The 14,565-nt window shown below is 39.6% G+C and overlaps 1 protein-coding gene across 6 annotated transcripts in view; it reads left to right on the forward strand.

Moving 5' to 3' along the window:
• kdm2bb (lysine (K)-specific demethylase 2Bb) overlaps positions 1 to 10,293 on the forward strand; it is a 32,198-nt gene extending 21,905 nt beyond the window's left edge. For 2 of the 6 annotated variants that reach the window (XM_033646858.2, XM_078162050.1), the window contains 6 exons: positions 85 to 420; positions 1,811 to 2,886; positions 2,981 to 3,144; positions 5,277 to 5,438; positions 6,152 to 6,370; positions 8,173 to 10,293. In XM_033646858.2, the coding sequence (XP_033502749.1) occupies positions 85 to 420; positions 1,811 to 2,886; positions 2,981 to 3,144; positions 5,277 to 5,438; positions 6,152 to 6,370; positions 8,173 to 8,354 (2,139 nt within the window). In that variant the 3' untranslated portion in view covers positions 8,355 to 10,293. Of the gene's footprint in view, positions 1 to 84; positions 421 to 1,810; positions 2,887 to 2,980; positions 3,145 to 5,276; positions 5,439 to 6,151; positions 6,394 to 8,172 lie in introns of all 6 variants that reach the window. The other 4 variants (XM_033646860.2, XM_078162051.1, XM_033646859.2 and 1 more) reach the window with 3 other exon arrangements.
• Positions 10,294 to 14,565: the final 4,272 nt, after the last annotated feature.

A 14,565-nucleotide genomic window follows, 5' to 3' on the forward strand; every position in this document is an offset into this window, starting at 1 on the left:
ATGATGTGATCAAACAGTTGACTCTGTCTCAGAAACTCGGAACCAGAGAAATAAAGTTGTGCTCTCTGTTTTTCTAACCTTTTGGCCTCAAAGCAAAAAAGGGGGCCAGGATTCAAGTACGCGTCAAACCTTCCTGGCTCTCTGCTGAAAGAACCCCGGTTAAACCGGGATTCAAAAGAGGAGCCCGACCCACCGCTGGTGGCTACAGCAACTGTTACTGCTTTGACTACCGCCACTGCTGTGAAAAGAAAGGCCGAGCGGGAGGAAATGCCGAAGAGGAAAGAGGAAGAGCCTCCAAAGAAACGTCCCCCTTTGCTGACTTTGGATGGTACGCCCCGACCGAGGCTTGAGGACAACCCTCTGAGGAAAAAGAGGAAACTTTTTGACACCAATGACGAACCTATCATTGTGAAAAAGAAGGTAGGACCCTTTTCTGATTGAAATGTTATCAGTTATACTGAATAAAGTGGAGCCATAGATGGCATTAATGATGACAGGGCTTCAGTCAACCAAAGTGAATCTTGGTCATCTGAAATTCCACCTACTCTTCAACCAATGGATGTGTCAATGGGGAGAAATAATCTGCACGTTATCTTCAGATTAACTAAATTGGCCACTGTACCTGTAGCATTGTGGGTCCACCAAAGTATTTTGTCTTGAGGCCAGCATATTTTAAAAAAAAAATTCAATGGGAGTGCCGCGTGTTTACACGATGCCCCGCTGCGCCAGCAGTGTGACGATGTGCCGAGCGTCTATTATGTGCTGAGCGCTGCACATTTGACATTTTAGTTCAACTTTAGGCCAGTCCCATTGCTTTGGGTAAAATGCTGTGTTGGTCACTGTCTCTTTCCTTTATCCAGAGCGGGGCAAGACTAAGTACTCCACCTTGTGCCAACATTTTTACTTCTGCGGATATTCTGTATCATAGCAACCAGATGCAACCAAAGCAGCTGAGTTGGCTCCAAAGCACTTCTAGCTGGGAAAAAACGCATTGGTGGACACGCAGCTTTATTATGAAAGTAACACCAGCAATTGTCCAACCAATGAGAATTATAATGGACAAGAGCCTATTGACCAACCATACTCGGGTAACATCATCATCATCAACGCTCAAATGTCCTTGTTTCTTAGCTCTTTAAGAACTTCCGAAGTTCAGTCTTGACCTTGGAAACATTAGTTGACAAAATAATCTCACCACAAGGTTCATTCAGCTCTTCTAAAACTTTTAATCATATCACAATCCCCCTATGACTTTAAACTTTACTTAAAGTGACATTTAAGTGTCTCCAATTCCATGGCAACTGGATCAGCTCCTTTTTTTTTTTTTTTTTTTTTTTACCAGGCTTGATTATTAATTGTCAGGGAGCATGTTTGTTTGGTAAACACCTCAGCAAAAGTCACATCATCATAATTTTTATATGTTTCCAGTGAAAATTAAATGCAAAAACGACCTTTCCCACTAAAACTGTGACTCATATTTAATCGCAAAATATGTCAAAAATAATCGCTATGTAATTTTTTTTTTTTGCATGTTGTGTAGCTCAAACAAGAATACATAGAGAGGAGCAGTTACAAATCAGCAGTTAAGTGCTCTGTATAAGGTTTTCAACCTTTGAGTCGAGACACTGCATTTGCTCCCGATGGGGTCACAGAAGAATTGGATTACATTAATCAGTTTGAAGCTCCCTTACTTGTCTCGAAAACAGGATATGAAGTTAACTCAAACAAATGAAAACCTATTATAATGTCCTCAAATTCATCCTGATAAACTGACAGATGCCTTTATTATTTGTCTCCTGTTCTCTCTTAGAAGAAGCTTTCAAAACCAGATGATCCTTTGACTCCCAAGCTGCTGAGGCAACTCAAGGCAGAGAATGATCACGGGGATGAGGAGGATGATCACGAGGAACACGAAGATGATGGGTTTTCCTTGGAAAGGATTCATTTAAAGGGGAAAAGTGAGTATGATGACGAGGACCAAGAAGAGGATGAGGAGGGAGAGGAAGAGGAGACAGTGAAAAAAGAACGAGACAGCAGCGCAGAGGACAAAGCCAAGGTCCTGTTGAGTCCACTGCTGAGAACATCCGCAGTCAGAGAAAGTGAACAGTCCTCCAACTCACCTAGAGCTGGACCCAGCAGCGAATCAGGAGAGGCTCAGGAGAGGAGCGCTACTCATCTAAAGGCTCGCCATCAGCGTCGACGCCTCCCCAACAAAGAGCTGAGCAAAGAGTTCAACCAGGAGATTCCCAAGACAGAAGACTGTCTGTCAAACCAAAACCACAGCTCAGTGAAGACGGAGGACGGTCAAGCCAATCACAATCGAAGACCGCTGAAGAGCGAGGACTCTGTGACTAATCACAACCGTAAACCACTAAAAACAGAGGACACAACCACTAATCAGAGCCGCAGGGTTCTAAAAATGGAGGAAGGTTTGGCCAATCAGAACAGACGCCCACTGAAAACAGAGGACAGCCTGGCCAATCAAAACCACAGGCCTGTAAAAACTGAGCCTGAGAACGAAGTAGACGACCAAAAGCCGAGATGGCCTCTTAATAACGGCAGCAGCGACCTGGGCGACTGGCTGCGACACAGGGGGCGGGAGGTGAATGAGCCGCCACGTGGTTACTCACCACTCAGCTGGAACAGAAGCACGCAGATCACATCAATATGTCCCCGCCCACTCCCCTGCCGGTCACCACCAAAATGTATCCAAATGGAGCGCCACGTGATCCGACCCCCTCCCATTAGCCCCCCGCCGGACAGACTCCCACTGAACGACGGTGAAGCCCACGTGATGCGCAGAGAGATGTGGATGACAGTGTTCAGTCACTTGACTCACAGAGATCTTTGTGTCTGCATGCGTGTCTGCAGGACCTGGAACAGATGGTGAGTACGAGGTGTACTGTGCAGCTGAAAGCACGTCGTCCACACTTCATTATACGGCGGCCGTCTGTAAAATATCTGCTGTGCGTCTCACCAGGTGCTGCGACAAGAGGCTTTGGAAGCACATCAATCTGAACCGTTGTAAGTCCATCACACCTCTCATGCTGAGCGGCATCATCCGGAGACAGCCGGTAGCTCTGGACCTCAGCTGGACCAACATCTCCAAGAAACAACTCAGCTGGCTCATCAACAGACTGCCAGGTAAATACATTCAACATGCAAGACACTGCACTGTGTTTGTGTTTATGAAAAAACAATACATGAGATAAGGTCCGTTTGTGAAGTGATATGAGAGTGCTCTTAGCGTGTGTTAAATATCACACAAAGCAGATGGGTGACAACCAGTGATACATTATAGATGGGTCTGATGGCCTTTTGCCATAGTGTTAAAGGGTAAGTTCTGTATTTTTCAACCTGGACCCTCATGTTTTTGTGCTTAAGTGACTAATTGGAAAAACAAGTTTGGGAATTGGACCAGTATTGAGCCAGAGCGCAGCAGCCAACAGCAGCGAAACAGGCTTCAGTGTAACCACTTGGGGCATTTGTGCACCGTCAATTTACTTCCACTTCCAGTTCTTAATTTTGCTTCTAACAGACTCAATTTATTATTCTAAGTGTCTGACAACTTATGAAAGGTCCCCCTACGGTTAAAAAGTAACATCCATTGTGTTTAACCAGACACAGCCGTGTTGTCTCCAACCCACCAGACTCTATTTAAATAAACATTAATTTTAACATGTAAAGAGCCAGCCTATTTTCACATCTAACTGGGTGAGTTTAGAGATTATTTCAATTAAACAAAAGTTGGTGCTTGTTGGAACAGTGTGTCGACACACCAAAATGGCTTTTCTAAATTTTATTTTGTTTCTTTTGACTTTTAATAAAATGTGCTTTGCAGTGATAAAATTACTGTTCATTTAAATAGAGTCTTGCAGGTTTGACGACAGCAATTTCGGGGCTGTTTCTACTTTAACAAGAAGGAATTTACTCTTTTAAAAAAAAGGACTATCTCTGTATTGAATCTTTCCATAATGTTGTCAGACTCTTAAAATAATCTAAGCATAGCTGTGGAAAAACAAGCAGTTTTACTGGCAAAAATTGACAGTGCACAAATTCCCCAAATGGTTGGACCAATTTCAAAAATTGTTGTTCCCATTAGTCAATTACACAAAAACATGGGAAAACAAGGTCCAGGTGGAAAAATACAGAACTTACCCTTCAATCTCGCTACATAATTATATAATTTTGATTAAAAGTACAAACTTTAATGAAAAAAATAAGTGGAATCAATCGAGGGTTTGTTTGAAGGAAATTCCAGTGTCATACAAAATTGTTATTAAGGGTGGCTGAAAGAAATCGACACAGCATAGTATCATGATATTTTTGTGTGCCAATATTGTATCAATGCACAAATGCCAAGTATTGAATTCTTTATTATATGAATTATAAATATTACAAGTACAAATTAAACTTTTGAAGGCCTACTAGAATAATGAAATCTATTAGAGTTTCAGTTCACTAGATACATTTTGCTGCAATAAAAAACATCGAGTTGAGATGGACAGACTGAAAACTTTTTATCTTATTAGATAAAACAGATGTTCATAAAGTTTTCCTTTTGGGATTAAATTTTCAGTTAAAAACCGTAAAGTAAATTGCAATATATTTTATTGCAATACTCAGCATATCGCAACATTTTTAATATTGCAGTAATATTGTATCGTGACATAAGTATCTTAATAATATCGTATTGTGGGGCCTCTGGTGATTCCCACCCTCAGTGGATTATTTTCAAATGTTCAAATGTTACCCATATTTTGTCGAACAAAGGAACATTCAAGTTATCTAAACTTTGAGTAAATATCTTTTAAGTCAACATTTGCCTCGATGAGGACTACAAAACTTTATGTACTAACGGCAGTAAAACTCCTGTTGAAGATGTCGATTTTAAATGTGTTTGTGTAGCATGTGCCGTTTTTATCCCCATATGGCTCCTCCATATGGATAATTGTATCCCCAGAGGCTCATGAATTTAGATGGTTTTACTTCAGATGCTTATCTTTGTTTCTTCTAAATGTCTTTGCAGGATCACTCAGCTAATTAGATAAGACTGTTGGTGTATTTTGTGACCTCAGATTTACGAAAACTCTGGAGACTGGAAAACTGGAAAATAGGGCACATTTCTTCAACAGACTGAATATGATTTTGAAGTAGATTTCACATGCTGTGATGCTGCTTGTGGCTACATAGAACAGATTTTATAATACTCTCAGAGGATCAGTGTGTTGCAGCTGAATGTAAAAAGTGTTTGTTTGTCCTCGGTGTCCCTGCAGGTCTGCGTGTGCTGCTGTTGTCAGGATGCTCCTGGGTGGCAGTCTCTGCTCTTTGCACCTCCAGCTGTCCTCTTCTGCGAACTCTGGATGTTCAATGGGTGGAGGGACTTAAAGACGCCCAGATGAGAGACCTGCTGTCGCCTCCTACAGATAACAGGCCAGGTACCAACCTGCTTTTCATGCACATTGTCTTAACAGTTTGAGGCTATAGTGGCTGGTTTTATGATACTTTATTTTTGTTTAAGATTTTGTAAAGGGTATTTCTCCAGGCTTTAAAAATTCCAGTAAAAAGTAAGCATACCTTGAACTATGTGTTTAGCCATCGAGACTGAGAATGTGTTACTGAATTACCGTTCATCTTTTATTTATATCATAAAAATGATTGCCTGATGTTATTTATATTACTTCTACTTTATCAATTAATACTTACCATAAAAGTTTTCGTTGACAAAATTACCACTGCATGTTACTTATAGTCTCATTTTTTGAAAAACGATAAATAATTTGATTAGGCAGCTGGGCGCTGTAGATTTTAGCAAAAGTTACTCAAACAGGAGTAAATCATGCTTTTGTTTGGGACTATTTTCAGCCGCGGATTAATACACAGTTGGTCCTCTTTTGATTGTAGCAGGATGATGCATCTGAGATTAACTCAAACTACAGCGCCCATGTTTATTGTTATGAAGGAACATGTCAACCAGTGCAACGGTCATTTATGTGTTTTCAATAGTTCTTGAACAACAAAAGGAGGACTATGGCACAGATGGAATAGGCCTTAGCAGACTTTGGATACACACATAATACTTAATTCATTGGTCAAAAAAATTAACTATTTATCTCCTTCCCTCCTTAAAAAACCCCCCAAAACTTTGTAGGTCAGCTGGATAACAGGAGTAAACTGCGTAACGTGGAGGACCTGCGTCTGGCAGGCTTGGACATCACGGACACGTCTCTGCGCCTCATCATACGATACATGCCCTCGCTGTCCAAGCTGGACCTCAGCTACTGCAACCACGTCACTGACCAGTCTGTCAACATCCTGACTGCTGCGGGGACGACCACCAGAGACTCGCTCACTGACATCAACCTGTCAGGTAGGAGCCTGTCTTTGTTGGCAGTAAGTGTGCCTGCATTTGACTTGCTCCCTCTAGAGGCTAAACTCAGAATCTAGCAGATGTATTGAACTGTCATGTCTGTCCACAGTAGATTATACTTCCAGTGAATTTATGCATCACTTCTGTTGATGTAAATAAAATATTTGTCTTTAGTTAAAGGACTACACCAGTGTTTTTTAATGTTAAACCACACTAACAACAAATAACATACTGCAGAGTGTTCTCCAAATTACATGCTTAGTTTTTACAGTGATTTCCCACCTTCCAGACAATGATTGTTTTTTCAGACATCGCTGGTTAAAAATCAACTTTGAGAGACCTGAAGCTGTGACTGATGTGAATGCAGCACAAAGAACATTTGTCACTGTTTTTTAAAGTTGCGTCAATGTGAAATGGTAAAGAATTTGCCAGTAGAAAATTATTCCTGAAACCAAAGTTTGTATGGAAGGTACTTAATTAAATAAATCTAAACACCTATGTTTTGATGTGGGAAAGTGCGCCAGTTTATTTGGTGTGCTCAGTAAAACTGATGGAGTGTAAAACATCTAGCCCGTAATAAATTTGTCTTTCATGAGGGTTTTAAAGGAACACCAAACCTCCCAAATGGTCATTTGTACATCTGTTACTCACCTCGTGTTAACGTTGAATTCATATTTTTCTTGCGTGCCTCTGTTGAATGAGGAATCCAAGAACAGTAAAACTTCTCGATGAACTGATGAACAGCAAAACTTTATCAAAAAACATCTGTTCACAAACTCAAACACAACTTGTGCAGTATAATCCAAGTCTTACTTATCCAGTTGTATACTCAGTACTTTCCAACAGACAGTCCTTTTCAACAGGGAACAGAGAGCGAAACTTAAATCTTTGCACTCTCCACTGACAAAAACAGTAATTTTACGTTGCTAAACATGGCATCTGCTGGGCTACCACTATCTCGATCAGGTAGTTAGTTTGGGTTACTGTGTAACACAAACAAACTACTGATAGAGGCAGCCATAGATCAGCAGCAGCTCCTGTGTTCAGTGAGGTAAAATTACTGTTTTCGTCAGTGGAGTCTGGCTTTGAAAAGAGCATAGATAAGTTTAACTCAAAGCTTAGTTCATTGTCGGAAAGGGATGTCTGTTTGTGATGTACTGAGCATACGACTGGATAAATGAGACTTGGATTACACTGCACGAGTTGTGTGAGAATGTAGTTTTGCTGTTTTTAAATGTGGACCCCAATTACTTAGGTTCATCAAGACTTTTTCCAGTTTTTGGGTCCTTCAGTTACCAGAGGCAATGTAGCACGAGGTGAGTAACTGATATACAAGTGGTCATGTAGGAGGGTGAAGTATTCCTTTAATATTCACTTTATGTTGAAACCATTTTAAAGAGATTGTTATCTGTGGTGCTACTTCTTGTTCAGAGGCATGAAATTATATACAGATTGTAAAATCAATTTTTTGAAGAATTGAATGCCCTTTTTTTTTTTTGCAAAGTGCACAAATGCTAAAAATAATCAGATCTTATTCTTGTTGTCTCTCTGAATACCATTAAATGTAAAAAGCAGTGAATCAAAGGGCTACTATGGAAACAGCTAAAAGCCAAAATGCATTCTGGCTCTCTGTCTCCACATTTATCCTGAAACCCTGCTCACCACAATGATGCCTTTGGATTCCATGTCCAAGAATATCCTAAAGGCTTTATTAATCCATGTGTGTCACAGCTTATGTCAGTACAGGTGACCTGTTACGCATCATTTGTTCTTTTTTCTCCTAACCCCGTTTCTCTGTGCAGTCTGTAACAGGGTCACAGACCAGTCGCTGACCTATTTCAAGCGCTGTGGGAGCATATGTCACATCGATCTGCGATACTGCAAACAGGTGACCAAGGAAGGATGCGACCAGTTCATCGCAGAAATGTCTGTGAGCGTGCAGTTTGAACTGATAGAGGAGAAACTGCTGCAGAAGATCAGTTAGGAACAGACTGTGTGACACTCACACGTGGTAAAACTACTGTCCACATGGAGGCAGCAGACGACTGTGTGCTCGTGGAGAACGTCGCTGTGTTTCATGAATACCAGCAGACGCCTGAACAGACACGAGGACGCCTCTGTCTCTGATGTAAAGGGAAGCTGTGCTGCTAAGCAAGAATGTAAAAAATGGAAATCTTGTCCTGTGAAGGCAATATTGCAAAAATGTTTCTGTTGTTGTTTGCACCAGTTTATAAGTTATTTATTTCTTTATATTGATTGTTTATGTATTGTACCATGGTCTATCTTTTGGTGTTTATAGAATATTTTTTGTTCCAATGCAAAGTTTATCGCATTATAGAGTAATATTTTTGTATCAGAAAGTGTTTCATACATTTATGTGCAGTATTGATTGCACCACTGTACAGTATCATACCATTGGAATTGATAATCAATCGGCATTACTTTTACGCTCTTTATTGTTGAGAGGCAAAGGTCTAAAGATTTGTTGCCAAACCGTAGGATGGTAGCTTGTGTTTGTGTGGGTGTTTTTTATATTTTATTATAAACGTCAGCTCCCTGTGTCTGATTGGACAAAGGTACTGTACATTTTGTTCTCCATATAACGATACCATTTGCACTGATACAGTAAATATGAATACATGAATGTATTCACACATACACTACACAGTGTACAAAGCGTATTTTTCCAACACTAAAATGTTCCGCTAATTCTACTAACAGCTTCTAGGGTTATATTAAGACATAGCTGCATACGAAACGTCTCTGCCAGTCTCCATCACTCTTTAGTATTATTGGTGCTTTGTGAAAGGAAGCGTTTTAGCTCTGCATGCGGCAAAGAAACATGTTTACACCACAGTCAATAGATTTAGTAACTGTGAAACAATATAACCATGTGTTTACTCCTGTCATTAGCTGAACTCCATATGATAAAAAAATGACTCAGTGCTGAATCATGCAAGAAATAAAAGAACCAACAGAGTCCAGGTAAAGATTTTAAATTTGCACCAATCTTTCAGATGAGTTTTCTCCCATTTGACAGATGTGACATGTGTCACTCAGGTTTAACAGGCCAAGAGGCTAAAAGAAATGTATGCTGTATATTGCAAAATTCTCATTAACCCAGACATTTGGTTACAGCACAGTGGGCAGTGTAGTGCTCTGTTTCCAAGGGCAGAGATGAATATATCTTTTTCAAGATATAAAACCCATATCAGTAAACCAATCCAATAAATCTGTCAATCTCCAGACGTTGGCTTCTGAGCACATGGTCGAGAAACGCAATTATAAGATAGTGTTGTAAGACAGTGTTTTTCAAATGTGCCATGTGGTTTAGCCTCTGCCATTTGAAGAAGCTGCAAAAACATCTTGAAAGATTTGCAGCAAAAATGGATTTTGTTTGTTCTTTTCCGAGCAAGAGATTCCACTGCAGTAGACATTCATTAACACTGGTTGTTTTCTTTAAAAATCATTTAATTTTTTTAAATTTGTTTTTAGTTAAACGTCTAACGACAAAGTACTTTGCAACCTGTGGCATCAGTCAGTAGCATTTTCATGTAAGTGTTGTTGTTAGACATTTATTCATCATAATATTTAAAGTTATATAAAAAAAATTTTGCTATTGGAACTTGTCTAATAAATGTCAGACTTGACAGTTTAATAATTTGATAGGTTTGCATTTCTTTTTGGAAACTAAACTTTTTTAAAGATAAAGTCTTTGTGAAACTTTTGAATAGCACTTGGTACAGTTCAGTGGATGGGTTTACGTTTACTTTTATTTACTTTTGTTTTTTTATTAAACCACCATGTCTCCATAAAATGTTTTAGTACATGACTGTAAATGTTCAATCTGTACATACTGTATATGTAAAGCCTCTAGGAAAAGTTAAGTCAACCTTTGAGATATTAAATTCATTTTAAATACTGAGCTGTGTACGTGCGTTTGGTCCGTTAGATTTTTTAAGCATTTAGAATAAATAAGAAACATGATTATATGTTGATACTGTAATCTTGCTGTTATTAGATTTGTATTATTATTTAGGACTGAAAATTAAGTGTATGCCAACCTTTTAAGGTGGCTGTAGATGAACAACATTATGCTTTAAGTTCACCCCAAAATATATATATATACATATATATATATATATATATATATATATTTCTCCTCTTACCTGTAGTGCTATATACAGTGCTTTCAGAAAATACTCAGACCCCCTTCACTTCTGTCACTTTGTTATGTTGCAGCCTGATGCTACATCATTCAATTTTTTTTTTTCATATTAATCTACACACACTAGCCCATAATGACAAAGTGGAAATAGAATTTTAGAATTTTTTTACAAATTTATTAAAAAGGGAAAAACTGAAATATCACATTGGCATAAGTATTCAGACCCTTTGCAACAACACCTGAAATTCCACTCAGGTGCCTCTCATTCCCCTTGATCATTGCTGAGATGTTTCTACACCTTGATTGGAGTCCACCTCTGGCAAATCAAACTGATTGGACATGATTTGGAAAGGCACACACCTCTCTATATAAAGGCCTCACAGGTGACAATGCATATCAGAGCAAAAACCAAGCCATGAGGTCAAAGGAACTGCCTGCAGAGCTCAGAGACAGGATTGTTGCAGGGCACAAATCTGGGGAAGGCGACAAGAACATTTCTGCTGAGAGCACAGTGGCCTCCATAATTCTTAAATGGAAGGCGTTTGGCACAACCAGGACTCTACCAAGAGCTGGTCGCCCGGCGAAACTGAGCAATCGAGGGAGAAGGGCTTTAGTGAGAGAGGTGACCAAGAACCTGATGGCCACTCTGACTGAGCTCCAGAGATCCTGTGTGGAGATGGGACAAAGTTCCAGAAGGACAACCATCACTGCAGTGCAAAACACATGAAAGCCCGCTTGGAGTTTGCAAAGAAGCATCTGAAGAACTCTCAGACTGTGAGAAACAAGATTCTCTGGTCTGATGAAACCAAAATTGAACTGTTTGGGAGGAAACCAGGCACAGCTCATCGCCTGCCCAATATCATCTCAACAGTGAAACATGGTGGTGGCAGCATCAACAGCATCACAGCATAAACTCTGTGAATGTTCTGGAGTGGCCCAGACAAAGCCCTGACTTGAACCCTATCGAACATCTCTGGAGAGACCTGAACACGGCTGTCCACCGATGGTCCCCATCCAACCTGACTGGGCTTGAGAGGATTTGCAAAGAAGAATGGCAGAAAATCCCCCACTGAAGGTGTGCAAAGCTTGTTGCGTCATACCTAAAAAAGGCTCGAGATTGTAATTGCCGCCAAAGGTGCTTCAACAAGTACTGAGTAAAGGGTCAGAATACTTATGCCAATGTGACATTTCAGTGTTTCCTTTTTCATAAATTTGCAAACCTCACTTTGTCATTATGGGGTACTGTGTGTAGATTGTGAAAAAAATAATAATTTAAATGATTGTAGCATCAGGCTGCAACATCACAATTTGACCAAAGTGAAGGGGATCTGAATATTTTCTGAATGCACTGTATCAATCTAGATTGTTTTGGTGTGAGTTGCAGAGTGTTGGAGATATCTGTCGTAGAGATGTCTGCCGTCTCTCAAATATAATGGAACTAGATGGCACTCGGCTTGTGGTGCTCCAAGTGCCAAAAAAATTACATTTGAAAACTCAACAGCAATGTCTCTTTCCAGAAATCATGACCCGGATACTCAAGATAATCCACAGACTGAACCACAACCACCAGCCGTACCACTGTGCAGAAGGAAGAGTGCATCTACTCATAGATGAGAGGCTCGTACTAATGACAGCGCGAGATGTGAACATCAATGGCTTCCTCCTTGGCTGAGCTGTAACATTAGCTAGCTCAGTGGTGCTAGGTGAGCTAACAGTAGATGTAAGCTTTCTTCTGCGTGGTGACACAGTTGGAGAGTGTAGTTTGGTAGAAAGAAAATAGTTCCTATATGAAACTGCTCATAACAAGGTCTGTAGATTATCTTGAGTAACTGGGTCATGATTCTGTAAAGAGACATAGCTGTTGAGTTTTTCAAATGTATTTTTTGGAGCTTTGAGCACCACAAGCCAAGTGCCATCTAGTTGCATTATATTCAAGAGAAGGCAGACATCTTTACGGCCGATATCTCCAACACTCGGCAACTCACACTAAAACAATCTAGACTGATAAATAGCACCACAGGTAAGAGGCAAAATATGGACTTTTGATTTTGGGGTGAACTGTCCCTTTAATGAGCGATTACAAAATGAAGAGCAGGGTTTTACGTCTGTGGTTTGTAGTACTGCATTTTATTGAATCTAATAAATTATCTTCTCTTGTTTACCAAAATAAAAAGGTTCAACATTCCATAATATAAAGATCCAGGATTATGAGTGCTCATGATGACCTCCTACTCTGATAATACTGTAGCTGCCCATGAATGACATCTTTGAGAAACAGCAGCATCAACAAACAGACTTACAGAGTTACAGCGTTGGTTACAGTGCATGGTGTCAGTGTCGGTTTTGGATCCGAAGCAGACGATGACAAAGAGCGCTAGAAAGCGAGAACATGACTGACGCAACTTTAATGGTGAGAGAGTGACACGATCAGAGGGCTGAGGAACTCTTCTGACCAAAACCAGCAGAGATACATTCTGAAAAACAGTATATTTTATTTTATTAGCTATAACTTTAAATCATGTCGTCTCCCAAGTAAATGGAAAAATATACATTTAATGACTTATCAGTAAACAACAATATAAGCTATGCGATTCACATAACAGCAAGTCAGCTTCTTCTTTTTTTTTTTTTTAACATACCACAGGCATACTGTACACACAGATTAGTGACATCTGAATTAACTGCATCTCATGACAAGAAAAAAAAAGTGTTTCTTTGCATAACAGGTTAAAGTAAACCGGGCTTCCTCTACGTCTCACTGTGTGATGGATATTTGGAAGGACGCCTTGACAACATGACAACAGGTATGTTGATGTTACACTCAGAAAAGAGGAAGTAGCACCTGTCACCTAAGATTCGACACATTAACGGACAACACAATCAAAGAAAGACACTTGGTAGACTTGGAAACTGAATGGTATTGCTTGGTGGCAGTTTTTAAAAGGGTATGTTTGTTATTTTTTTTCAACCTGGACCTTTTTTTCCCCTTGTTTTTGTGTTTAAGTAACTGAAGGAAACAACAGTTTTTTAAATTGTTACAGTACTGAGCAAAAGTGCTGCAGACAAAGGCAGAAAAACAGGCTGCAATGTAACCCTTCGGGGCATTAGTGCACTGTCAATCCACTTAAAGTGCTTGTGTTTGCCAGTAACAGGCTCAGATTATTATTTTAAGCATTTAAAACTTAAAGAAAGTATCTCCACAGAGACAGACCTTTTTAATTAAGTGTAACATCTTTTTTGCTGAGCCAGAAACAGCCCCGAAAAAGCTATTTTAAGTAAACAGTAATTTTATCATCGTAAAACCCCACTTTATACAAAGTCGACAGAAAGCAATAAAACTCACAAAAATTAACTTAGTTCATCTTTCTGCTGTTCCAACAATCACCAACTCTTTATTCACTCAGTCAGATGGGAAAATGTGCTGGCTCCAAACACGCTAAAATCACTGTTTATTTGAATGGAGTCTGGTGGAATTGGCGATGGTGATTTTGGGGCTGTTTCTGGTTAAACAAAGAAGATTTTATTCTTTAACACAACGTCTATCTCTGTAGGGTCCTTTCCATAATACTGTCAGACACTTTGAATAATAATCTGAGCCCGTCAGCAGAAAAAACAAGCACTTTTAGTGGACATATGCCGCAAACATGCCCTGAGTGATTGCTGCAGCTCTCCCACTCAATACTGGACCAATTTAAAGAACTGTTGTTTCCATTTGTCATTTAGATACAAAAACATGGGAAATAGAATCTAGGTTGAAAAATATCGAACTTATCCTCTAAAATTAAAGAGGGGTGAGTCTTCAAAATGTAGATAAAAATAGTACAAAAAATCTTCACTCAAGGTCCACTTATGAGCTTTTTCTTATCTTGTGGTCTTCCTAATGAAGCCCGTGAACTTTGAAAGCCCAGGAAAAAGCTAGCAAGGGGGCCTTGAGTTCAGATTTTAATAAATAAATCAGTGTAACAGGAATGTAGTGCAGCACGTGGTGTGACCAAGCAGCGTTTTTTAACATTTGTGTCTTCGGCAG

The sequence above is a fragment of the Epinephelus lanceolatus genome, chromosome 19 (assembly GCF_041903045.1).
Source record: "Epinephelus lanceolatus isolate andai-2023 chromosome 19, ASM4190304v1, whole genome shotgun sequence".
Taxonomy (NCBI): domain Eukaryota; kingdom Metazoa; phylum Chordata; class Actinopteri; order Perciformes; family Serranidae; genus Epinephelus; species Epinephelus lanceolatus.